The sequence below is a fragment of the Stegostoma tigrinum genome, chromosome 2 (assembly GCF_030684315.1).
Source record: "Stegostoma tigrinum isolate sSteTig4 chromosome 2, sSteTig4.hap1, whole genome shotgun sequence".
Lineage (NCBI taxonomy): Eukaryota > Metazoa > Chordata > Chondrichthyes > Orectolobiformes > Stegostomatidae > Stegostoma > Stegostoma tigrinum.
Window position 1 is genome coordinate 139,564,729 of NC_081355.1, and position 25,548 is coordinate 139,590,276.

The 25,548-nt window shown below is 40.9% G+C and overlaps 1 protein-coding gene across 5 annotated transcripts in view; it reads left to right on the forward strand.

Annotated features, from left to right (window-relative positions):
• Nucleotides 1-25,548, forward strand: part of ptprn2 (protein tyrosine phosphatase receptor type N2) — a 949,211-nt gene that overhangs the window by 775,943 nt on the left and 147,720 nt on the right. For all 5 annotated transcript variants that reach the window (XM_048556814.2, XM_059639614.1, XM_048556833.2 and 2 more), the window contains one exon: nt 2,929-3,147. In XM_048556814.2, the coding sequence (XP_048412771.1) occupies nt 2,929-3,147 (219 nt within the window). The remainder of the gene's footprint in view (nt 1-2,928; nt 3,148-25,548) is intronic.

Consider the following 25,548-nt stretch of genomic DNA (forward strand, 5'->3'; position numbering starts at 1 on the left):
TAGGCTCGTAGTGATCTGCACCTCAATTTCATTGAGCCATATCTATTGCTACCCTTACCATGCACAAATGTCTGGATCTCAGTACTGAAAGCTCCAACTATATCAGTTTCCAACAATGACCTGAGATAGAGAATTCCAGATTGCTAATTCCTTTTGTGCAAGGAAGAGTTTCCTCATTTCTTTGATGGCCTATAACTCTTTAATTTCAATATTGCATTTTCTTCACTCCTGACTCACCAATTTTAGAGGAAATATATTCCCTAGTAAATCCTTTCTGGACACCATTGAATTCCTTTCACATTTAAAAAAAAATTTGGTTTCTGCTCCAGTTCCTTAAAATATTCATCAAAATTGTAGCGCTAGCAGTGCTGACCTCCTGCTATTTCCTTTGTTTTGTGATGAAATATGCAATTGTACAAAAACTCATGCTAGAGATTAGATCCCTGAAACGCTTCTTTTTAAAATTTTGTCACTAAATTTTAAAACCTAATTCATAGACAATTTAGTTTCCAATTCCAGGAATGAAAAGCAGCAGTGAGCTTTGACCAGAATTAAATAAGTTTTTAATTTAAATGCCCAGTTAAATATCTTTATGTACAGTTTTCAATTTTAGAAAAATCACATAAAGAATAACATGCCAATTTTAACTTGAAATTGAAAGAATTCAGGGCAAGATAGACAGTTACAGTGGTGAGTTCCTTAAATACAATAGATCTGGTCAAATTGTTGGCTTATTCTTAACGCAGGCTTTTCAGCATCCAGGGTGAAATCTCTGATCCCATGTAGAAAGTCATCACATTGGTTTTTATTTTCTGGCTGATATAATTCTGCAAATCACGAAAGGAAAGTAATAGAAATTCTCATGAGTTTCAAACATCATTATTCATATAAACCAACTGTTTATACACATTACAAATATATTGTAATTTAAGTACAAAAGAAGCACACAGATCTCTCTTGTTATTTTCTTTCAGCAAAAGAGTGAGGTGCTGAAAAATCAGTCCAGTCTATATTAATCTCCATGATACTCCATCAGGGGGTGAAGACTAGCTGTAAAAATCATTTTATAGTCTACTACATCTTTCATACAATGATGTCCAACTGAACTCCAAATTGTGCACTATCCATAAAACATCTTTAAACTCCTACCATCAAACACTTGTACATATTACTACATAATAAAAAGTAGGAAATAAAACACCTATCTTGATTTACATGAAGTGAAATGATTTAATGATGTCTAGATTGAGATCAAATCTTTTATTCAATACTGTTTTCAAACGTTGAAGGGTAAACTGACTGAATTGAGTCTGTTGCTAAAATACATAAGAACCCTCTTCATCACTTCTTACACAAAGCACTGACATCCTTTAACCACAGAACATCAACCACTCAGGAGCTGAATCAGGCCCTTTAAAAGGGAGCCAGGATATGCTGTTAAAGACAGAAGAATCAACAGATCCCTACATGATGTTTATTGTAGGATCACAGCTCTTCATTCGCCTTTATCCAGATAGATATGTTGAGAAAAAGTTCTTAAAATTTTTAAATTTAAAGTACTTGGCATTTTATTCTCTTTGTATGCGTTCAGTAAGAATATCTAATGACGCCCATGCTAGCTTGATACAAAATTATTTGAAACTACCGCAAAAAGGGATTCTCTCCACGCCCACTATTCAAAAACCCTAATAATTTAAGTATTCAGCATTACTGAGAGTGATGTGAACGCTGCTCAAAGGGAAAGACTGACAGCACTAATTCAGGCTTTTTATAGCAAAACTTTGGCTGTTCCAGAGGTATGCAAGTCAACCAGGCAAATCTGCTAATGGACAGAAATCATTCAAAATTTCATAAAATTGCACACAGAAGCCTACTCTCCTCATTTTAATCATCCATATTAAAAGATACAGTTATCTCTTCCTTTGAAAAGCTGCAAGAACATTGAACTTTGAAGCAAAATGTATAAATGTGTTTTTAGGTTTTTTTGTGCTTTAAGAGAACATTTTGCCTTGCAAATCATTCAGTAAATCGCCAAGAACAAAGATTACATTATTTTTATATATATAAGTGGTAGACTAGTCCTTGTGAAGCAGGATTTCTAACACAGATACATTTTCTTTTATTTTAAAAAAAAGCAATTCTGCATGGCTTAGCACCGGGCTGCTGTCAATCCACCTCCCGGGGGTGACAGCGCTTCACAATCCTTCTCTGTGGTGCATAGTCAAAGCAGGAAGATCTTGGAGCTTTCATTTAGTTAGAGCTCCCCATTAACTTGTGCCTCAGCAGCAGCTAATCCAGTGAACTGAAGACAAGAGGGCTAATTAGGGACAAACTCCAACTGCATAGCCAACTGATAATTGCTCGGTGGCCTGTATAGTGTAAAAGGACTGAAATGGACTGGCCTTCAACCAGCTCTCTATACATTGCTTACAGACGTAAATTAGACATTGGCTGCTTGAATGCTGAGCAGAAAATTACTAACAGAATAGTGGAGATAATGAATAGGTTGGCTAAGTATTCAGGAGTTAAATTAAAAATTCCATTTGTAACCAAGTGAAATAGGTACCAGCAAAAGTGCTAATTGTTCCCCATCTTCCACAACGGGGCCGGCTTTAAATTAATTTCTCTTCGCGATTGCAAAGAAGGGCTGCAGAAATGCAGCTTGCCCCTATTATGTGCTGTCTTATTTTTCATCTGCATTTGTTTTTCTTTACTAAATTGTAACTAATATATCTAATAATGAAGGCTGACATGGATGAATTGCTGTATAATCCCGCAGTGGGTATGGACAAGCAAAAAAAAAGCAACCAATGCAATGCTTGTTTACAGAGAAAAAAATTACTCCCACAAAATAAATTGTAACACTGTTTTCTCTTTCTCCACCCCCTCCCCGACTTCTTCCTCTTCCCGCCCGCCCCCCGCCTTCAGAAGAGCAAACTACTGGCTTTTCCCCAACAAGCCAACGAAGAGGACTCGACCAAATTTATTATCTTAACAATAATCTCCATCGTCTGCATCATTGGGGTTCTCATTGCATCAGGGGTCATCTACTGCCTCAGGCACCGTTCTCATGAGAAACTGAAGGCAAAGCTGGGCACATTGGGACATGATGCCACCACCGGTTCAGATGCCACGAACGCCTACCAGGTAATAATTATCCAGAGCTTGGAAAGCTATTAAGGGCCTGTGAATGTACCTGAACCCACCAAACAAGCAGGAGACATGGCAATTATTTCCTTGTCATTTCAGCATCCATTGTACTTCCAGGCATTATTTTGTAATGGAACATAATTTGTGGTTTGTTTCAGTCTAGCCTCCATTCCTTTCAGATGTGTCTATGATGGGAGATGACTTATCAAAAACAAGACCAACTAACACTGCCTCCTTTTCTCTGACAATCCATAACTTTTTTTACTGGCTCCTCCTCTGTTTTCAATGGTGAAACCCAATTAACTTTTCTGAAGGGCATATCTAGTGAGAAAACAAAACAGTATTAATTCAACGGAAGGAAACTCATGAAGTAATGACAATGTTATTATGGATATGCTGAGACTTCAGACTCAGTGTATCACTTAGTTTACATTTAACCCCTTGCTCGTTTGACTGTTTGAGTGCTAACACCTATGATGCTGGATTGAAGAAAAAAGTGACAGGGAGGTTCCTCTGACTATCAGCTTGGCTCCTTCATAATAAATTGCAATTCCTGGGTCTTTTTTCATTAGTACGATGATCAAAGGTGAGTCCTTGATTAGTAAAGGGGATGAAAGATTACTGAAAGTAGGCAGGAGAATGGGGTTGAGAAACATATCAACCATGATCAAACAATGGAGTATAGTCAATGGGTCAAATGACTTAATTTTAACCAATATCTTAAAGTCTTCCCAAGCCAGGTCACAAACCAGGTGGTCATTAGTCATTCTGATGGGATTGGTGGGCACCATAGACGATTATTCCTCAGACTGAAAATTTTAACAAGGTTCAGGAGGACGTGCTGTGGAAGTTAGGGATATGTGCCTACTTACTTTATATGAACCTCACTGGTCTCCAAAAACACTTCCACGTGTTCAAATGATTTATGTTTCTGAGCTGAACATTTGTGAAAATATCTCATCAGCGAAGGGAATGATTTGGAGCTGGAGGTGAACAAGCATTCTATGGTGGTTCCTGATAGATTCGGCCCACAAACCCAAGGAACTTCCAATAAAACAAAGAGTTACTAAGATAAGAGTCTGCACTTCTGTTCTCCTGTCTGATGCACTGAATGATAAACAAGGACCACACTTTACTAACCATTCTTTGGAAATCATGATAGTCAGTGCTGGGAACTTCACCAGGATGCTACAAAAGAATTGACCTGTTAATTTGAAAGAGAAGCTACTTATGTGTATAACATATTTAAAAAAAAGCAACATCACCGTTCAGATGTGGACAGCACACTAAAACCCATCAATGATAACAAGTACATTTGCTAACACTTAACTCAGAATTAAATCTAAAAGAAACAAGACCATAAACTCAGCACTAAGATTCACCAGTAGAATTTCTGTATTTAATGGTAAAGAGCTTCTTGTAGTTTAATTTGCCTTATCTTCCTGTTCAGCTCAATGCATGAGAGCTGTCTACGAGCATATGTCTGTGAGAGGAGCCAGAGGCTTCTTATAGTATTGAAAATGAAAATATTTTAATGTTCATTAATCTTGTTATTTCCCATATTACCATACATCACCAAGAATTTCAATCTCGTTGTAATCTAGAGTCACCAATTTATCATTCAAATTGGAAAATTCCAGAGGCTGGTGAATACGTACACAGTAGGCAGTCTGTTCCTTAAATAGATTAGCTTTATTTATCAGATGGACCTAATCATAATAATAATCCTAAGTGATAGGCTGGAAAAAATACTTGAACAGGAGATCTATGTAGTCGAATGTTCCAATAACAATTTCTCCGAGAAAAGCGTCAAGTGTAGCTGATAATTTGATTTGAAAAAACAGAGTTGACGTTAATAAGCAAGCAATTATTCTATACATCAGGTGTGAGAAAGCTCCACACTGCAAATCCAGCTGCAGTTTTTTTTAAATGACAAGCTGAATGTTGTAGTGTTGCTGCTCCCATTTTGGTACCAGTGACAATCACGGGGATAATGTCGGAAGAACACTTGGCTTTACCTTTGGAGTAAAGGGTTAAGAGCTAATATTTGTGCCACTGCTCGTTAAACAAAATCTACGTCATTAGCAAAAGTGTTGAGAGAAATTGCAAGAGCAACAATGATAAGTCCAAGTCAATTAGGTTAAAATTTGTATTTGTAATATTGCTAAAACTGTTTCAAGGAGATAGCTTGAACGTGGAGATTACGTCGGAGTCTGATTTCCACATTACTTGAAGGCATCCAATACATTCGACCTCTGATTATTATGTGCAAAAGTTCCACTATATGACGGCCCTAAGTAAATACATTGGTAATTAAACATTTTTTTCTCAGTACTGGGTTTGTTTAAGTTTCTGCGTGTGACCTTTTTGCCTTTCCTCCTGAGGGCCCAGCAGTTAAGTCTATATTGATTTTATAATGAGCTCAAGTTGAGTTAATAAGGAAGCAGATCTTCTATGTATTGGGTAAATGACAGCTATAGGTGAATAGAGATGACTGGATGTATTATGAGAGCATGGGGCTGTAGGAAAAGTCTTTCAAAGTGGGGTATGATAGGAAGGAAGAAACATGTGGCAATAAGTGGGGGCTCCTTAGCTCAAAGCAGGTCTGCCACTGCTGTCATTAGAGCGGGAAAGTCAACATTTCAGGCCAAAATGTTGACTTTCCTGCTCCTTGGATGCTGTCTGACCTGCTGAACTTTTCCAGCATCCCACCTACAGACCTGGGTTTGCAGCACCTGCAGTCCTTATTATCTCTAAGAACTGCTGTTCAATGCCATTCAACAATATGTAACTGTTTGAAACTGATGTATTACTTCTTCAAATGATCTGTTTAAAAAGCGAATGCAAGATGAGATTGTTTCTTCAACTCTTTTGCCAAAACTTCTCTGTTTGCTGAGTTGCAAAATGTACTGCCTAATAGGATACTGAGCCACAAATTTGAGACTGGATTTTAAGGCCACCTCCAACTCCCCACTAAATCTGGCCTGTTTAAGTTGGGCGGCACTACAATTGTAGACAGATGATTAGATTACTGCTTTCCTGCCAACTCCTAACCCATTACCCATAGCATGACATACACTAAGCTGCCTCTCCTTAGGTCTATTGAAGCCCTTAGCTACCCAATTAAACAGCTATTAAAAGCCTCAATCCACTTCCACTGCCATTATATGCTGGGCAGTGGAAGGCTGGTGAGAATAGATAGGCTGATTTTAGAACAAAGTTGGTGAAAGGGAGGATACCTCCTTCAGAGAGTAGACCGTGCAGACTGGGAATACCGCCATTAAAATCATACTCTCTTCCCCACTTTGTGCCTTCCTGCTTGCATCCAAGACCCAGTCCTCTCATTCCCTTTCCCAGGGTCCCCAATCCATCTCTCCTCAAGGAACTATTTTAACCTCTCCTCAAGGAACCCTCGTTCACCATGTCTGACAAATATGACCTTTTCTCCAGGTCCTCATCACAGTCCCAGCAGTGCTCACTACACTCTTTCTGGCTCTCCTGGAATTGTAGGAGCTGTAGTAGATCTCTCTGAGCTGTAATCTATGTCTTCACTAGGTTGGCTGCCCTTAGATGGACAAAGTTGGGGTGATACAATGGGCTGAGTAAGGGAAGCTTTCCCGTTCCTGATAGTTATCTGTCAAATCCTGCAGAAACTAGATGTTGGAGGAGGCCAAGATCATGAGCAGCTAAACAGCCTGTAGCCGAAATTAAACCTGAAGAAATGACCACTTAAACATAGTTCTGGAGGGCTGTTATGGGCTGTGGAACTGTACCCAGCAAGTGTCAGGATATTGAGCAGAGGGCAAAACATAAATATGAAAATACTTAAACACCAAGTTCACCTTTAACATCAAAATTCCTTGTTGTGCTTTGTTATTAATATAAGTTATGTTAGTGATTTGGAATCCTGCATTAAGTGTAATTCAGTAACAATAAATCCTAAATAATAATTGCATTAACTATTGGATTTGTGATTAGGCTTAAGCAGCAATCTCTCCTACTTTGTGTCATCACCATATCAAATGCAGTTTCGAAGGAGGACAGCTCTCAGTGTTAATGGCTTACAAAAGGTTTTGTTTGAGCCAATTTGTCATATTTCATTTAAGGATGGGAAAATGATTAAGAAGGGGAGGCGTACCCTCTCATAGGGAACTTATTGTGATAGTTCAGTTGATAAATGGAATGGAACTGAGCCTCTGAAAATTCCAGATCTCTCAAGCTCATCTGAACCAAGCAGTGGAAATGAATCTGGACAAAGAAAGTGAATATTCAATGGAGCAGCAGACCGTAACACTTCTGGGCTAGTGATGGGAAAGGTCAGCTAGGATCCTCAATCTCAATATCTATTCAGTAACCCCTGCTGGAAAGTATATGTCTGTGGACGTGCCTAGGCTCAGTTGTCATATATCCCATGGTTGCGTAGACAACTGGCATTCAATATCTGACTCCAGCATGAACAATGGGCACCTTACAGGAGGCTTCCACAGCAGAAGGAAAAGCATAAACTACAAATAACTGAATCACTGCAGGAGAAAGTGGCAGAGACAAAATTGGGGAATCTCAAACACCAAACATCATGCCATATTTAGTAAATTAAAACTGTGATTGCTGACTCATGTCACAACTGGAGAGAGATATTTTGGAAAGGCTGCAGGCAATAACTAAAGGAGTAGGCAAATAGCTGTAAAATGAGGCAGTGTCAGTGCTACACTGGATTGGCCTGCAAACAGGTCTGCAGGTCAACTCATTTATTTTCACCTTCATGTATGTGGTTTCAGATTGGGAGCTACAGAATGCACATTGGGATAAGGCAATTTCATTAACATCATTTGTAGAATTTTAACAAAAATGTCAACACATGATGTGACATGTCTGTAACTTGAATCCAGACCTTTTGGCCCAGAGGTAGAGACAATACCACTTGCTACAAGAGTCCTAACATCACTTATAACATGGATATTAATAGCAGAATAAGTAAGGCATGCTTTAACTGGTGAGCATGTTACCATTAAAATCTTGAAATCAAAGGAATAAACAGCAAAGAAATTCCTATTTCCCTGCTTCTTACTTCCCTCGAAGGATTGCGACTCTGAGGAATTCAGTGCTGCAGAGTGCAATGGATCTTGGGAAATTACAGAAATTTAGGGTGGAGATAGATTTTTTAATTAGTAATGGGTTATTGGGTAATGGAGAGCAGGCGGGATGTGGGATCAGGGCTGAGATGAGATCAAGCTTGATTGTATTAAATGGCAGGACAGGAGTTGAATTGTCCAATCCTGCACCTAGTTCTTTGTCCACGCGGTTTATTTTTTGCAACACCAGTAGAAAATTAACTTTGCTGCTTCTCTGCTTTCCTGACAGTCCCTTTCATTCTCCTTCTGCGTATGAAGATTATTTCATTTTCCTTATTGTATATGAAGAGCATCCTTTGTCACTGTTGGAGTATTGAAAGGAATTATGCCAGGCTAAGGGGATCGGGTATCAGAATGGAACAAGGTGTGTAGTTCTTGCTAGCATGGGCACAATGGGCCAAATGACCTCCTGTACGCTGCAACCATTCAATCATGCAATAAATTTCACATACCAGCAAATCATTATCTTATTAAATTTCTTCAACCTCATTCGCCAGATTCAGCAATGATTTAAAATGATGTTTTCTGATTACTAATTCCCTGGTCACAGAAAATAATTCTTACTGATCAAGCAACCAAAATCCCTGCATGATATTTTTTAAAAAGCCATAGCCTTCCCTTAGCCTTTTTAAGCATTACTTATGATCTTTGCATCTCCGTTAGATGTTAGACTGGGGTTCATGGTTCTCAGTCCATAGAAGTACATGAAAGCATCATCTCTCATAGATATCTTTGAGTTAGCAACAAGCACATAGTCATTTATTCATACAGGACTTGAGTATTGCTGAAAGTAAGAAACGTATTTTGTTGAAGCTTCATTTGCATTCATCCAGATATCCATAAGACACCAATGTAAAGGTGTTACATTGTATGACAGAAGTAAGATAACTTGTTGGCAGTAGACTCTGTTCAGGAGATGTGTTCCCATGGAGAATGCACCAGCTGGATGACAGTTAACTGCTAAGCTTTGTTTAAATTTAAACCAGGTAGGCTAACTCTGATTGTTCAATGTATTGCCCTGAGGAATAAACCAGAGAATAGCAGTTGCCTATTTAATTGGGTTGAAGCAGGTGCAGTGTGTGTACATGCCCTTTCAGTCTGTGAAGAGCAGGGCTTTGTGTATTCATATGTGTAGCAGCCAATGCACACATGAGCCACACTGTGAGCCTAGCTGTTAATCTTAAATTGATTGCCAGCAAAACACTTAGCTCACTCATTATTATTTAACAGATTGTGTCCAAACACAGAATCATATGTAATGAATTGTGAATTTTGCGAGCATGGGCTATTTGGGTATGGTCATAGAAGTGTTGAAAATAGGACCGGGGTAGAGCCTGCTCCACCATTCAACCAGATCAGAGTTGATCCTTTATCTCAACAGTACATTCCTCTCCTCTCCTGATATTTCCTGACGTCTTTAGCCTTTAAAAATCTGTCTGTTTCTTTCTTAAACACATTTGTTGACTTGATCTCCACAGACTTCATCATCCTTTGAGTGAAGCCATTTCTCCTCATCTCAGTCTGAAATGGCCAACTTCATATCCCAGGACCATGACCCCACGTTCTGGACGTTCTGACAAGGAAAAACATCATGCCTGTACCCAGTCTGTACAACCCTGTCAGAATGTTATGTCTCAATGAGATCCCCTCTCATTCTTCTCCTCATTCAGTACTTTGCTTGTAGTTAGCCCAAAGGGACATACTGGGCTTGTCTTTGGGGCCAGAAACCTACATACTTGGCATCACACTAGTGCTAACTTTCTTGATTTTATTTGATTTAATTTGTTGTCACGTGTACCTAAATACAGTGAAAAGCTTTGTTTATGAGCAGTGCAGGCAGATCATGCTAAACAAGGGCGTACAGATCATAGGGTGCTTAGATAGAGTTAGACTTAAAAGTTAATGCTGCACAGGAGTGCATGGAGCAAGATCAGCATAACAAGACCAACATTATTTGAAGTTAGAGAGTCCATTCATCAGTCTAATAATGGCAGGCATAGGCTGTTCTTGAACCTCCCTGTGGGTGTGTTCAAGCTTCTGCATCTTCAACCTGATGGAAGAGGTATTAGGAGAGCATTACTGGAGTGGGAGGGGTCTTTGATGATGTTGGCCACCTTTCTGTGGCAGTGGGCCTTGTAAATGGAGTCCAAGGATGGAAGGTTGGTTTCTGTGATGATCTGGGCTGTGCACACACCTTCTGTAGTTTCTGATAGAGCTGGACAGAGAAGTTGCCATCCCAGGCCATTATGCACAGGACAGCACATTTTCAATGGTACATCTGTAGAAGGTGGTGAGGGCCCTCATGGACATGCCAAATTTCCTAAGCCATCTGAGGAAGAAGAGGCATTGTTGTGCCTTCTTGACTGTCACATCTGCATGGGAAGTACGGGACAGGTTGTCAGTTATCGTTATTCCTAAGAACTGAATGCTTTCAACACTCTCAACCTCAGCTTTGTTGATGTAGATGGGGGCGTGTTCTCCTCCTTTCTTTCTGAAGTCAATGATCAGTTGTTTTGTTTTGCTGACATTGAGAGGTTGTTATCGTTGTACCATGTCACCAAGCTCTCTATTTTCTTTTTGTATTCTGCCTCGTCATTGTTTGATATCCATCCTACCACGGTGGTATACTGTGTTACTCATTTATGATGGGCAGAACTTCCTTTTGGCTTGACTGCAGCGTCCTGGAATTGGCAAACCCCACTCATGATGCTACTGTATAGTAGCTGTGTGAAACAGCTAATTTCATCAGTTGCTGAAATCTTTTGAGATACCTTACCCTACCACAGTAACCTGAGATAGACTGTACACATAATGTGTTTCATGGATTACATCATAAACAACTTAGACCTTTTGTGATGTCTTCAACTGCCCAGTACTCAGACTCCAAACTGATGAATGCTTGATGTTGAATCTTCAGAGCTCTGTGTCCATTTGAACAGGACTGAAGCAATCTTCAGTGAAAATGTGCGGTGTTGTGCGGTGAAATTACAAGAAGTTAAGTGTGGATAACCCGAAAATTGGTTGCGGCAATTGCTAGACCTTCCCGTCGGTAGAATAGGATCCAGCAGAAGGTTGCTAGTGATTAATCAAGGGCATGCCTGCAGCGATGGGCCGATTCAAGACAAGATCAAGACGTCATTTTCTGCAGAGTAAGAGGTGAGGCTGCAGCAGTTACAGGTAATTGGCTGCAAGATGCATTTCTGTAATGAGCTTGCAACACCAGTCATTTCCAACCTGAATGAAAGCATTTTTTTTCAATCTTTTACCAGATCGCTCTCTAGCACTGAAGACAATATGCATCATGGGTAAAAGCAAAGTGAGGAATGTGTCTCCAAACATGTTTGTAGGCATTTTGGGTCTTTCACCAGGGGCTTCCTTTGTCATCTCAAAGCTCCACTGAACACTAGTTCAACTGCAGTTTGATTTCTCATAACCTATTTTGTATAAACTCTGACATTTTTGTTCCACCGTTTCTTCTATGATTCTCACAGGTACAGCACAATGATAGGTTCTATCAGGTATGTGTCTATTCCTTTTTGGTCACTTTAGTTCAGATTTTGTTGGAGTTACTTGATCATGAATGTCATTTGTTGCAGCTCAGTAGGTATTGTTTCAAGACTGTGCCACTCCCTTCTTTTGATCCCCGAGCAACACAGGTCCTGCCCTTGCCTAAGTCTGACAAATTAATGTTAAATGTCCCTCTAAAATCCTATTTCTCAGCTTTCCATTGAACTTGACTAAAACATCATTAATGTTATAAGAATGTTCTTTTCCTTAATAGAGATTTTTCCTACCTTTTCTGTGCTCTGATAAAAAATTCCAAGTTTCACCTTGTGATTTCATGGAGAAATATTACAGTACACATGGAGGCCATTTGACCCATTAGGTTTCCACTAGTTCTCCAAATGAGCATCATGGTGTTGTGCCATTCTCATGCCCTTTCCTCCTATTCGTGGGCATTATCTCAATTAGTGTAGTCATCCAGAGTCTTGATGGAGGCTGCCTCTGCCACACTTCTAGACCCGAACTACTTTGCAAGTCACTTTAAATCTGTGTCTCTTGATCTTTTTATGAGCATGAGCAGTTTCTGCCTGTTTACCTTGAGTGTTCATGATTTTGAAAGCAATTGAATCTCCTCTTACCATTCTCTTCTCCATGGAAAACAATCTCAGTTTCTCCACACAACTGTCGTAATTGAAGTTTCTCAACCTTGGGAGCATTGTCGTAAAGTTCTTTTGCACTTCCTCCAATGCATTACTAATATATGCTGCTAGAACTGGACATGGTACTCCAAATGAAGTCTAACTAGTGTCTTATACGGGTTCTGCATAACCTACTTGTTTCTTTACTCCATGCCCTACTAATAAAGCCCAGGACACTGAATGTTTTTGTTTTTTCTTCCATGAGATGGGTACCTGGATGACATGTCTGACAGATCTTGCCCTAACTGCCTTGAACTGAGAGACTTCATTGTGCCATTTTCAAAGGGCAGTTAAGAGCCAGTCATGTTGCTGGAGTCACAAGAAGGCCAGACCAGAGTAGTAGTTTCTGCATACGAAACTCATATCGATGGCCTGTTTTATAGCTTTACTTATGAACATTTGCATTCACAGGAAATGATATATTCCAAACCTGTAGAACTCACTGTTCATCACACTTTGCAATATCTGTCATTCCACTGTTCTCCTCCCACTTATTGACATTAAGCCATATCTGCTGCCAGTCTGCCCATTCCACTAACCTGTCTATAGCATCCCAACGTTGCCCATTATATAGAGAAATTTCAAATTGTGTTCCAGTTTTTGAAACAGCCAAAGATACCTTAGCTTTTTTTTTGTTTCCTGGCCATCAACCAATTCACTTTCCATATTGTTGCTCCTTTTATACAGGTTTTATGAAAATTTCCAACAAGTCTTTGCCAGGCACTTTGCTGATTATCTTTTGGAAATCCACGTACACAGCATCTGTTTTGTTCCTGTTAACTATTGCATTGCCACTTTATCACAAATCGCTTCAATTTGTCATAATTTGCCTTTACTAAACCAAATTTTTTTATCTAAACAGTAATCAGCGAGCCTCGCATTTTGCAGCCTTAATAGATCAAATCCAGGGACTAGGCTTTATCTCAGTGTTTAATTAAATTCTAAAGATATTACTTCACCATCTCTTGTGTTTTGAGTTTCCTCCACTCAAAGTTAAATAAAGTTTTAAAGGATGTTCTGGTAAACCAGGTTTTATAGCATAGAGTGTAAAGATGTCTTCTTCTAAGATTAGGTAAGGAGCTGAAATAAGCTGGGATCATCTCACCACAATGACAGTGAACAGCCTTGCACGCTGTTTTGTAAATTCATTTTGGTCGGCTCTAGACCAGCTGCTTTTGGGACTGGGCTATCTACTCACTGTTATTTGGTGAGTGTAGACTTTCCAATTGACCCTCATTTCCAGGGTGACACGCTGTCACTTGAAGAACAGCCATACATTTTGAATTATACCTAATCTCAACACAGTTTACTGGCATTTTCTGTATTAAACAAGATAAAGGAATAGTTTGTGACATATTAAATAGTGTGTGTCCTTCGGCAATCAGATGACTCATCACTCACAAAACTTTGATTAGTTTGGAAAGCCTGGGGAATAGCAAGTAGCTCATTCGCCTCATGGTTATGGATCCTAGATATGAAAAGACAATTGAGAGTCCCCAGTGTTGTCACAATTTGCACAAAGATCAGACTGTAATCTGAGCAGAAACCACTCAATGTGCAGACATTGACTTCAGAGGCCTGCATCCACCAGACAAACCATATCATTGACAAGCAGTTCATCAGTCACAATAAAAGAAATACATGTCAATATTGCTGATAAACAAAACATATTTTAGTGAAGCATTTCATCTTGTACCCATCATGGACAATTCACAGGGATATCAATTTGTGGGAAAAGAAACAAGATATATGCTGCAGAAGAGGAGATTACAGATTAGTTGACATGGACTGTGATTGGTTGAGGCATTACCATGAAGAATGCATACAATTATGCTGATTGACAGTTAATTGCCGTATTTTATTTACATTTTATTTACAAGTGAGGCAGGTGGGCTATCATTAGTCAGAGAAATAAGCCAGTGAATGAAGGTTGCATTGAAACAGGCACAATGTGTGTATATGTCCTTTCTGTCTGCAAAAAACATCACCCTGTATATCAATAATATCAATGATAATGGGAACTGCAGATGCTGGAGAATCCAAGATAACAAAGTGTGGAGCTGGATGAACGCAGCAGGCCAAGCAGCATCTCAGGAGCACAAAAGATGACGTTTCGGGCCTAGACCGTTCATCAGAGAGGGGGATGGGGAGAGGGAACTGGAATAAATAGGGAGAGACGGGGAGGCGGACCGAAGATGGAGAGAAGAGAAGATAGGTAGAGAGGAGAGTATAGGTGAGGAGGTAGGGAGGGGATAGGTCAGTCCAGGGAAGACGGACAGGTCAAGGGGGCGGGATGAGGTGGTAGGTAGGAAATGGAGGTGCGGCTTGAGGTGGGAGGAAGGGATGGGTGAGAGGAAGAACAGGTTAGGGAAGCAGAGACAGGCTGGGCTGGTTTTGGGATGCAGTGGGGGTAGGGGAAGAACTGCCCAGTTCTTCCCCTCCCCCCACTGCATCACAAAACCAGCCCAGCTCGTCCCCTCCCCCACTGCATCCCAAAACCAGCCCAGCTCGTCCCCTCCCCCACTGCATCCCAAAACCAGCCCAGCTCGTCCCCTCCCCCACTGCATCCCAAAACCAGTCCAACCTGTCTCTGCCTCTCTAACCTGTTCTTCCTCTCACCCATCCCTTCCTCCCACCCCAAGCCACACCTCCATCTCCTACCTACTAACCTCATTCCACCTCCTTGACCTGTCCGTTTTCCCTGGACTGACCTATCCCCTCCCTACCTCCTCACCTATACTCTCCTCTCTACCTATCTTCTTTTCTCTCCATCTTCGGTCTGCCTCCCCTCTCTCCCTATTTATTCCAGTTCCCTCTCCCCATGCCCCTCTCTGATGAAGGGCCTAGGCCTGAAACGTCAGCCTTTGTGCTCCTGAGATGCTGCTTGGCCTGCTGTGTTCATCCAGCTCCACACTTTTTTACCCTGTATATCAATATATTGCTTCTAGTACACACAGATATATCACACTGCAAGCCTGACTGATAATAGCTTTCAGCTTAGGACAAAGAAGACAAGGGATTCATTTAACTTACAGGACTCCAGAAAGCACCAAGGATCAGAGGGACCTTGGTGTCCATCTCCACCAGTCCCTGAAGGTATCAGGACAGGTAGATAAAATGGTTAAGAAGGTATATCGTATACATGCTTTTATTTGCCATGGCGTTGAGTTTAAGAGCAGGGAGGTAATGGTTTGGCCTCAACTAGAATATTGTATGCAGTTCTGGAACCCACATTATAGAGGAGGGTTGTGATAACACTGGGGAGGATGCAGAGGAGATTTACCAGGGTATTGCCTGGTCTGGAGCGCTTTAGCTATAAGAAGAGACTGGACAGTCTGGGATTGTTTTCCTTTGAACAAAGGAATTTGAGAGGGTGCATGATTGAGATGTGTAAAATCAAGAGGCATAGATAGGGCAGACAGGAAGAAACTTTTCCCCTTGATGGAGGGCTCAAGGACCAGGAAGCATATATTTAAGGTAAGGGGCAGAAAGTTTAGGGGAGTTTTCAACAAGTGCTGGGAGCATGGGAAAGGATGTGTTGTCCTTGGAGGGGTTTCAGAGGAGGTTTGCAAGAATGATTCAAGGAATGAAGAACACATCATATGAGTAGCAGTTGAGGACTCTGGGTCTGTACTCAAAGGAGTTTCAAAGAATGAGCGTTCTCATTGAAACTTACAGAACACTGAGAGGCCTGGATAGAGTGGGCGTGGAGAAGGTGTTTCCACTACAAGGGGAGACTAGAACCTGACAGCACAGCTTCAGAGTGAAGCGACAACCCTTTAGAACTGAGATGAGGAGGAATTTCTTCAATCAAAAGTTAGTGAATCTGTTGAACACGTTGCCACAGAGGGCTACAGGCGCCAAGTCATTGGGCGCATTAAAAACAGAGCAAGACAGGATTTTGATTAGCAAGGGGATCAAAGACTGTAGAAAGAAGGCAGGAGAATTGGATTGAGAAAGAAATTAGCTGTGATTGAATAGCAAAGAAGACTCGATGGGCTGAATGGCCGAATTTTGCTCCTATATCTTATGGCCTTCTGGATCCTGGAATTGAGTGCCTGTATGGGTGGAAGAGGCAAAAACCCTCATAACAGCTGAGGTGTGTTCCTGCGATGCCGAGGCACTAAAGGCTATGGGCCAACTGCTGGAAAATGCGATTGGAATAAGTAGGTGGTTGTTTTTGACTAGTGCGGATGTGATGGGCTGAAGGGACTTTTACTATGCTGTAGATCTCCATGACTGTGTCACACACATGAATATCCATGAATTTCAGAGCTAATGTGTTGCTTGGCATAGAGGCTATACATCCCAAAGACTGGGTAGATGCTATCAAATAGCGTATCCCTTCAGATGTTTGCAATAAGCAAGGTACTGACAGTACACAGCCAGTTATATCCAACATTAACTGGGATTCTGTTCTTGAACAGCAATTACTGGATAGTCATGAGTGTGTGAATAATTACATTGACAGACAATTTATGATGAAATGTTATCTCAGTGCAGGCACAAATCCAAGCAGCTGGTTATGTTTGCCAGCAGTGATCAGTCACAGGGTGAGGGGTGCGTATGTTGCTCCATGGCTCTGTGCTATGTAAATGTCACACCTGCAGCAAGTGCCAGTTGCTTTTGTGCCAAATGCACTGAATGTGCTTCAACCAAATGGCCATGTATTAGATTGTGTGGTTACAGATAGCAGTAAGCTTTCATCAGCATGACATGCTTCAAATGGCCCAAGTAAAGAAAGAGCCTGAGACTTTTTTATTCTCCAGTCACACGCAGTGATGATTAACATGAGTATTTTTCTTAAAGTTTTACTGACTGACAGCCTGTGGGACCTAATATAACATGCCCTCTTTCCAAAGATAAATGGCTTCCAACATATATTTACATAGTTGCACACATACATGTTGTCAATTTGATAATTATACAACACGGTTATTACAGAGCTCATTAGGTTCACAATTTAAATTTCAATGTAAACTCTTTGAAGGTTTGACAACTCATTTTGATCTGATGGTCTTTTCCCTGCCTGTTGAGATACACATTGTTCTTTGTTGAATATGGCTGTCTTCCACAATCATTATCATCACAGTTTTCTTCCTCATACACTTAGTAATGATTGGTGTACTGTACAGCCTTACATTCCTTTGCAAGGTATCACTGTGAACAGTGATGATATCTTTTTAAGAAGCCCTGTAGTATGGAAACAGGCCACTTGGCCCATTGGGTCCATCCTGACCTTCCGAAGAGCATCCCACCCAGACACATCTCTGTATTACCTTGCATTTCCCATGGTTAATTTGGTTAGCCTACACATCCCTGGACATTATGTCCATTTACCATGGTCAATCCACATAACCTGCACATCTTTGAAGTGTGGATAGAAACCAGAGGAAGCCCAGACAGACACAGACTGTCATGAAAATTCCACATAGATAGTCACCTGAGACTGGAAATTGATCTCAGGCCCCTAGTGCTGTGAAGCAGCAGTGTTAACCACTGAGCCACCGTGCCACATGCAATATGATTGCACGTTTTGTTGTTATAAAAGAAGATGGTTTCTCATTTCTGATTTGCATTCTATGCCCAGTGTTGTCTTTTGGTAGGAGCAAATTACTGCAGATGCTGGAATCTGTACTGAAAACAACAAGTGCTGGAGATCACAGTGGGTTAGATCGCAACCATGGAGAGGGAGCAAGCTAACAATCTCTTTTGGTAGTTTTCTACCTGCTTGATTATCATGTATCTCTTTCATTTCCTTTGTAAAGGTTGGACAGTTAGTTTCTTTGTGAAGTTTTTTTATGGTTGGTTCCCAGGCCTAAGTTGTGCTTGGGCTAGTAATATCTTCTCAAGTGGCATTGTACAATAATGCAGCAATGCAACATGAAAATTTTGTTGTTTTGCTCAACTTGGCTTGATAGAATGTGCCTTTTTGAGTGTGGATAGTGAAGTAACAATTTGAAATGGATAACTCCTCATTTAGTACATGTATGAACATGTGTCTATCTGAAACAATTTGCCAGTAGACTGCAATCCGTTGTGAAACACCATCTGTTCCAGGATTCCAAAAGTGCTGAAGATAGATGACATGATGTTGCACTTGAGTTGTTAAATCTTTGAACAGTACAAGATTTAAGTAATCCATCACAGGAATGTAATCTTCCCTGCGCTCTGTGAGTACACCTGTTATTATTTTTGTCTAAGGAATACCAGGTAGATGTAGAGGCCGCTTGCTCTTCTGGGGATTGGTATGTACTGCATTACTCACATACATTCAGGAGGTGTACAATATCTTGATTCATTCCTGGTCAGTGCACAGATTTGTGTGAAAACCAAAAGAACTGCAGATGCTGTAAATCAGGAATAATAACAAAGCTGCTGGCAAAGGTCAGAGATAATGGGAACTGCAGATGCTGGAGAATTCCAAGATAATAAAATGTGAGGCTGGATGAACACAGCAGGCCAAGCAGCATCTCAGGAGCACAAAAGCTGACGTTTCGGCATGAAGGGTCTAGGCCCGAAACGTCAGCTTTTGTGCTCCTGAGATGCTGCTTGGCCTGCTGTGTTCATCCAGCCTCACATTTTATTATCTTGGGGTTGAATGGTCTAGGCCCGAAACGTCAGCTTTTGTGCCCCTGAGATGCTGCTTGGCCTGCTGTGTTCATCCAGCCTCACATTTTATTATCTTGGAATTCTCCAGCATCTGCAGTTCCCATTATCTCTGAGGATGAAGGGTCTAGGCCCGAAACGTCAGCTTTTGTGCTCCTGAGATGCTGCTTGGCCTGCTGTGTTCATCCAGCCTCACATTTTATTATCTTATTATTATGCTGGCAAAGGTCAGCAGGTCTGGTAGCATCTGCGGAGGAGAAAACAGAGTTTACAGAGGTCTGGTGACCTGTTCTGAGGAAGGATCACCGGACCTAAAAGGTTAACACAGATTTGTAAGTTGGTCATCCAATGCATTCTATAAATATGTGTCTTTGGTGTAGTCTGGGAATGATGCCCTGGCATAATGTTTTGTTGCCCTTGAAAATGATTTGGCATGACAAAGTGACCGAATGTTCTCGGCTACTTTCAATGCTATCAGACCAACTCTGGATAACCATCTTTTGCCACTCTTGTAGTTGCTCAGCTTCAAAAGCTGTCAATTGCAACTGTTCACACTGGATCAGGCCAAAGAGTAACAGATCAACCTTGAGAATGCCTTCAGCTTTGGTTGATTGGATTGCATCATGTGTGATCTGTTCAGTCACTGTTGATGTTGTTTGATCTCAGAAATCACACAACTCCAGGTTATAGTCCAACAGGTTTATTTGACCCTAGCCCAGCACTGGCACTTCCACATGATGTTGTTTGAACGACATGATTTGTGAAAACATGAGATCTCTGCTTAGCAGTAATCCTGCCACTGTTGGACCATTGGGAGAAGATAGAATATTTTGGGCAGCCAAGTTGAGCTTGCATTATTGGTACAGCAGGGTAATTCTGCCACGTGAACAGTATTGGTGATCCATTATATTCTGTGAAACAGTCTGTTTAGGCTGCAGCGCATAGAGCGCCACTTGATGTAGTACATGACTTTCAGGATGCATGGTGGTAATATCTTGGCACTAACTCCTGTGCAGATTTTAGCTTTTAGAGTGTGTGGCCCTGCCTTTTCAGGACTCATGACATTAATGGTTGTAAAAGCTACTGATTGCTATATACCAAGACGTTTGAGGTTAATAATATGGAAATGGTGGTTATCTTCTAAAATTGCCTTTCATTTGGTTGTGTTTGAGCTTATTAATCCTCCTCAGACTTCCTTTGTTGTCAGTGTTGGAATGTTTTACTGTTTTAGTGATCACCTGTGGTTTGTTCTGGGCAATGAAGGTTTACCTGATTGACTCCAGGGATAGTGGATCTGACACATGAGGAGAGGTTGACTAGGTTGGGATTGTTTTCACTAGTGTTCAGACGAATGAAGTGGGAGTGATCTCATAGATACTTAAAATATTTTAACAGGACTGGACAGGGTAGATGCAGGGAGGATGTTCCCGATGGTGGGTGTGTCCAGAACGAGGGCTCGCAGTCTGAGGATTCGGGGTAGGCGATTTAGGACGGAGATGAGGAGACATTTCTTGACCCAAAGAGTGGTGAGCCTGTGAAGCTCATTACCACAGGAAGTAGTTGATGCGAAAACATTGAATGTATTCAAGAGGCGACTTGATGTAGCACTTGGGGCAAGTGGGATCAAAGGTTATGGGGAGAAAGCAGGATTAGTTAGACGGTCGGCCATGATTGTGATGAATGATGGAACAAGCTCAAAGGACTGAATGACCTTTTCCTGCTCCTGTCTTCTATGTTTCTATGTTTCTGTGTGTCTGGCTTGACCTTAGTACCAAGATTTCCTGCACATCTGTGCCCAGTCACCCTTGGTAGAATATGCTTTATAGGTATCCACAGAAGCTGGACAGCTTTTGGATAGGTGTGACAAACTGCATCTGTTATAGATTGTGTTGGTCTGTTGTATTTTGCTGGCTGTAGCAACAGAGTTGGTTGCATCTAAAGAAGGTAATTGTCGTTGGCCTGTCAATTTGGCTTCGTACGTGCGTCCATCTTCAAGTAATGCATTATTGTTCTTGCGTTTCCTTGTCCAGAAGATCCTTCCTGAAATCTTTATTTTGTGTAGAGGTGATGAGTAGTTGACTCTTGGCATTACTATCTGTGTGATGTCTTGGAGTCTGCAATTCTGAAGTCCCCTCAGTGTATCTGGGTCAAAATCCTGGAATTTCCTCCCTAACAGCATTGTGGGTCAAACTGCAGCATGTGGACGGCAGCAGTTCAAGAAGGCAGTGCACCACCACCTTCTCAAGGGAAAATAGAGACGTGCAGTAAATGTTGGCCAGCCGATGACGCCCATGTCCCATGAATAAATTTTAAAATATCCTTATTTTGAGCTACTCATCAATTACCTTCCAGATCTTTTCTGAATCGTTGTTAGTCCATAAAAAGATTGAATGTATTATTTCTACAAAGCCTCTCTTTACCGATGGTAAACAAGATTTTCAAAACTCTCTTCTCGCAAGCATTTATCCTTTGGTCTGTAAAAAGAAAATTGCTTATGAGCTTGAATAGCTGTAATTCAGTAAACATGCAATTGGCTGTCTAGTCCATAATTCAAATCTTTGCCTTGCTTTTCTTGTTGAGAGTCTTTGCCTTTTTTAACTTGCAATAAAGTGCAACATTTGTTTATTACTTTTATTGGTGTTACTTATCTCACCTTATATTTTTCATTTTCTGCTCTGTTCTCTTTTATTGTAGCCTGCTATTGCCCCTTCACTGCCTTAATTCCCTTTAAAAGAGATTCTTTAAGAACTAAAACAAAGTTGCTGGAAAAGCTCAGCAGGTCTGGCAGCATCTGTGAAAGAGAAAACAAAGTTAATGTTTTGGGTCCAGTGACCCTTCCTCAGAACCTAAATTATTCTGAGGAAGAGTCACTGGACCCAAAACATTAACTCTATTTTCTCCTTCACAGATGCTGCCAGACCTGCTGAGCTTTTCCAGCAACTTTGTTTTTGTTCCTGATTTACAGCATCTGCAGTTCTTTTGGTTTTTATGCTTTCAGAGCTACATCCTTGTAAGTTTATAATTGCCACCTTGTAGTCAGTTGTCTTAACCACTAATGAGGTTTGTACTAGAAAAGGAATGACAGTGTCACAAGGAATTCCTTCTACTTTCGCAACGAATTGCAGACAGAAAAGATAGAGCAACCAACTCATCTTTGCACAGTCTTTTTAGTGTGGAAAACTTTGTAGCTTCATCTTCTCTCAGAAGAGTTTTGTGGTTACGCTGTGCCACATAAGTGTCATTTTGTTAAAATCAGAACTGCAGACTGTCAGTTCATTTTTGTTTAAAATGGAGGAATATAAAATAGAGTATTCATTACGATAGCACTGGGTCTTTAGCCTTCATTCTTACTTGTATTTGTAATTTCACTATTGGAAATTTCTTCTAGCTTGAAATAAACTGTAATTAGGGATAAATTAGCTTTGTTGTCTGGCTTTGCACAGTTACAGATCTCTATTCACAGCAGCTGAGGTGCTGAATGCCTAAATTGTTTGATGTTCAGGGCTCTTGTCCACTTGATCTTCAGTTAGATTTCTAAATATCTACCATGAAGACTGTTGGCCACAGCTGATTACTATGATATGTGTCTTGCCTCCAGTGTAGTATTGTTACCTGATGTGATAGCAGTTGCATTATCCTTTATAATATTAAAACTAGATGTTCTAACAGAACATTTATTACAGTTCACTGTTAAATACAACATTAGATTCACAGAACCAAGGGTTGAATTTTCCTGGAAAAACAAGTTGGCTGAGTATCCATTTCAGTGAGTTTCAAGGATGGTTTCCTTCATGCACGAATGACTTTTCAGAGGCAATTTTACACTGCTCACCCAAGTATGTACTGTGCCTCCACAGTGCCACTCTTGGACTTTATTATGCTGTCTGTTGTGGTGAAATGTTCATTACAGTGGGGACCTTCTGACAGTCCTGTTACGGGCATTGTGTTCAGACCTCAGCAGTGCACTGTGTTACATGCTATCAACCTCCATTGTAGTAGCCAATGTGGTGTCCACAGTCTGGAGGAACAGTCACTAAGGTTGGTAACCACCTTTTGTGCCCTGCAACGGTAGGCACCACCATCTTCTTCCTATTTTCACTCTGTCTATCTCTGCTCCTATACCCACATCCCATCAAGCCTCATAGTCTACTCCTCTTGCTATTACATGCAGCATTTTCTCTTAATGACCCTCATGTACCCCATTTCCCCCCCAACTATTAACTCTCCCTGCCATCTGTGCTTCCTGCTCACCACTCAGGACACTTTACCACTTTTCCTGACTGAGGGACAGACAAGTCCCTCAGGATCTTGTTGACTGTTTATGACCAGCTGCTAAACTACCTCTCTTTGCCAAAAAAAAAACAAGGTGTGGCAGAGGTACTGTAAGCATCTATCTAGGCTCAAAGTGAGTGAACACTAGGGAAGCAAGCACAGAGGAATGGATTTTTTCTGACTTTTATGTTGGGTGTCAGTCCCTGCACACAATGTGGCCTGGCAGCAGAAGTTGCAGAGGACTCCAAAGTGCAGTATCGAAGCCCTGAACGGTATTACAGTGAGTCTGAGATGCCTGTGAAGATGTAGTAAGGCCCGTGCCATCCTTTGTGGGTATAGGTGCTTTTGGTATTGTCCAAAGTGATGAATATATTACATCTTCTTCCCAGTAAATCATTAAGATTTCCCTTTTATCCTTTATCATCCAGGTCTTTTATCTCACCCTACTCCTCTTCCACTTCAGTCCTTCATGTTACTTTAAATTAAGGACAGTCCAAAACATAGTGATCTTATAAACTTCATGCTTGTAACAGTTCCAATAGTGGGGAAGAATTCTAAATGCATTTGGAAAGACTTTAAAACCATTGTAACTCAACTAGCTAATCAATCTAGAGTCAGGTGACAGAATAGATGGATAAAGTTAAAAATATCATGGTCCCATTATGTCATTTTAGAGAGACAATTGGTGATGGTTTAACCTGAGGGTCACTACGCCTCAAGCAAGGGGTAAGTTTGCGAATGTGGGACTTTCGTAGTAACTTCAGCTAGTCCAGGAATTGAACCAACACTGTTGGCATTGATCTGAATTGCATTGCGTTCATCCAGCAAATTGAACTAAATGGCCCCCAACTGGTACCTCAATTTGTTCCTGTTTAAAGTTAAGGTGGTGTTGTTTGTGGAATTGTCCTCTGTGCCACTACACAGTGCCATCCCACAACCCCTCTGCTTCAAAAAGAGTACAGGAGGCTACAACGTTGTACCTGCTCCCCACTGCGGAACCATTGTCTGAGAGAACAAGCGATTTATAAATGGCAGTGCCAGAGCCCATAGAGTAGTTTATCTCTTGGCAGGCATGGACAAAATGGTCAATGCTGACTGATGATTGTATTGTATTGCCTCCTTACAGAGTATGAGCTGTTGTGATTGCAGAGTCTCTAAAGAATGTTTCAACATAAATGTTAGCCAGATGTTCCTATATTATAGTAATGATAACAGAGTTGATGTTCCGATATTATAGTAATGATAACAGAGTTGATGTTCCTATATTATAGTAATGGTAACAGAGTTGATGTTCCTATGTTATAGTAATGATAACGGAGTTGATGTTCCTATGTTATAGTAATGATAACGGAGTTGATGTTCCTATATTATAGTAATGATAACAGAGTTGATGTTCCTATGTTATAGTAATGATAACGGAGTTGATGTTCCTATATTATAGTAATGATAACAGAGTTGATGTTCCTATGTTATAGTAATGATAACGGAGTTGATGTTCCTATAGTATAGTAATGATAACGGAGTTGATGTTCCTATGTTATAGTAATGATAACAGAGTTGATGTTCCTATATTATAGTAATGATAACAGAGTTGATGTTCCTATATTCTAGTAATGGTAACAAAGTTGATGAATTTTACAGCACAGAAATTGGCCACTTGGCCCTTTATGACTGGGATATTTCTTTGGAGGAGTTATCCAATTAGATCCACGAGTTTGCTGTTTCCCTGGAGTTATTCTCGTCCAAGGGACTTATCCAGCTCCTTTTTGAAAGCGTCTTTTCTATCTGCTTGGACCACTTTTTTTGGAAATGCCTTTCGGATTACAACAACTCACTGCATGATGTGTATGCTCAGTTAGTTTTGGGAAGAGGAGCCTCTGTCCATGTGGGTAATGATTGGGATTTTACTGGGAAGGGGGAATGCCAGGGAGGTGTGTCATGACGTGGTTCTCACCCCTTCCCAGATGTATCTGATTAGCTCCTGAGAGCCCCAGTACCACCCACCTGCGCTCCCGGCCACCTCAATGGCGTTGAGCTGGACCTTGCTGCAGTACCTGCATTGGCCAGAATTCTTAATGTCACCGAAGAGCATATGATTGGCTGCCAGCTCATGGGGAGCAGACATGATCTCCTGGAGAGGCAGACGCTATAGCAGAAAATCCCAACCGAAATGTCACCGTTCC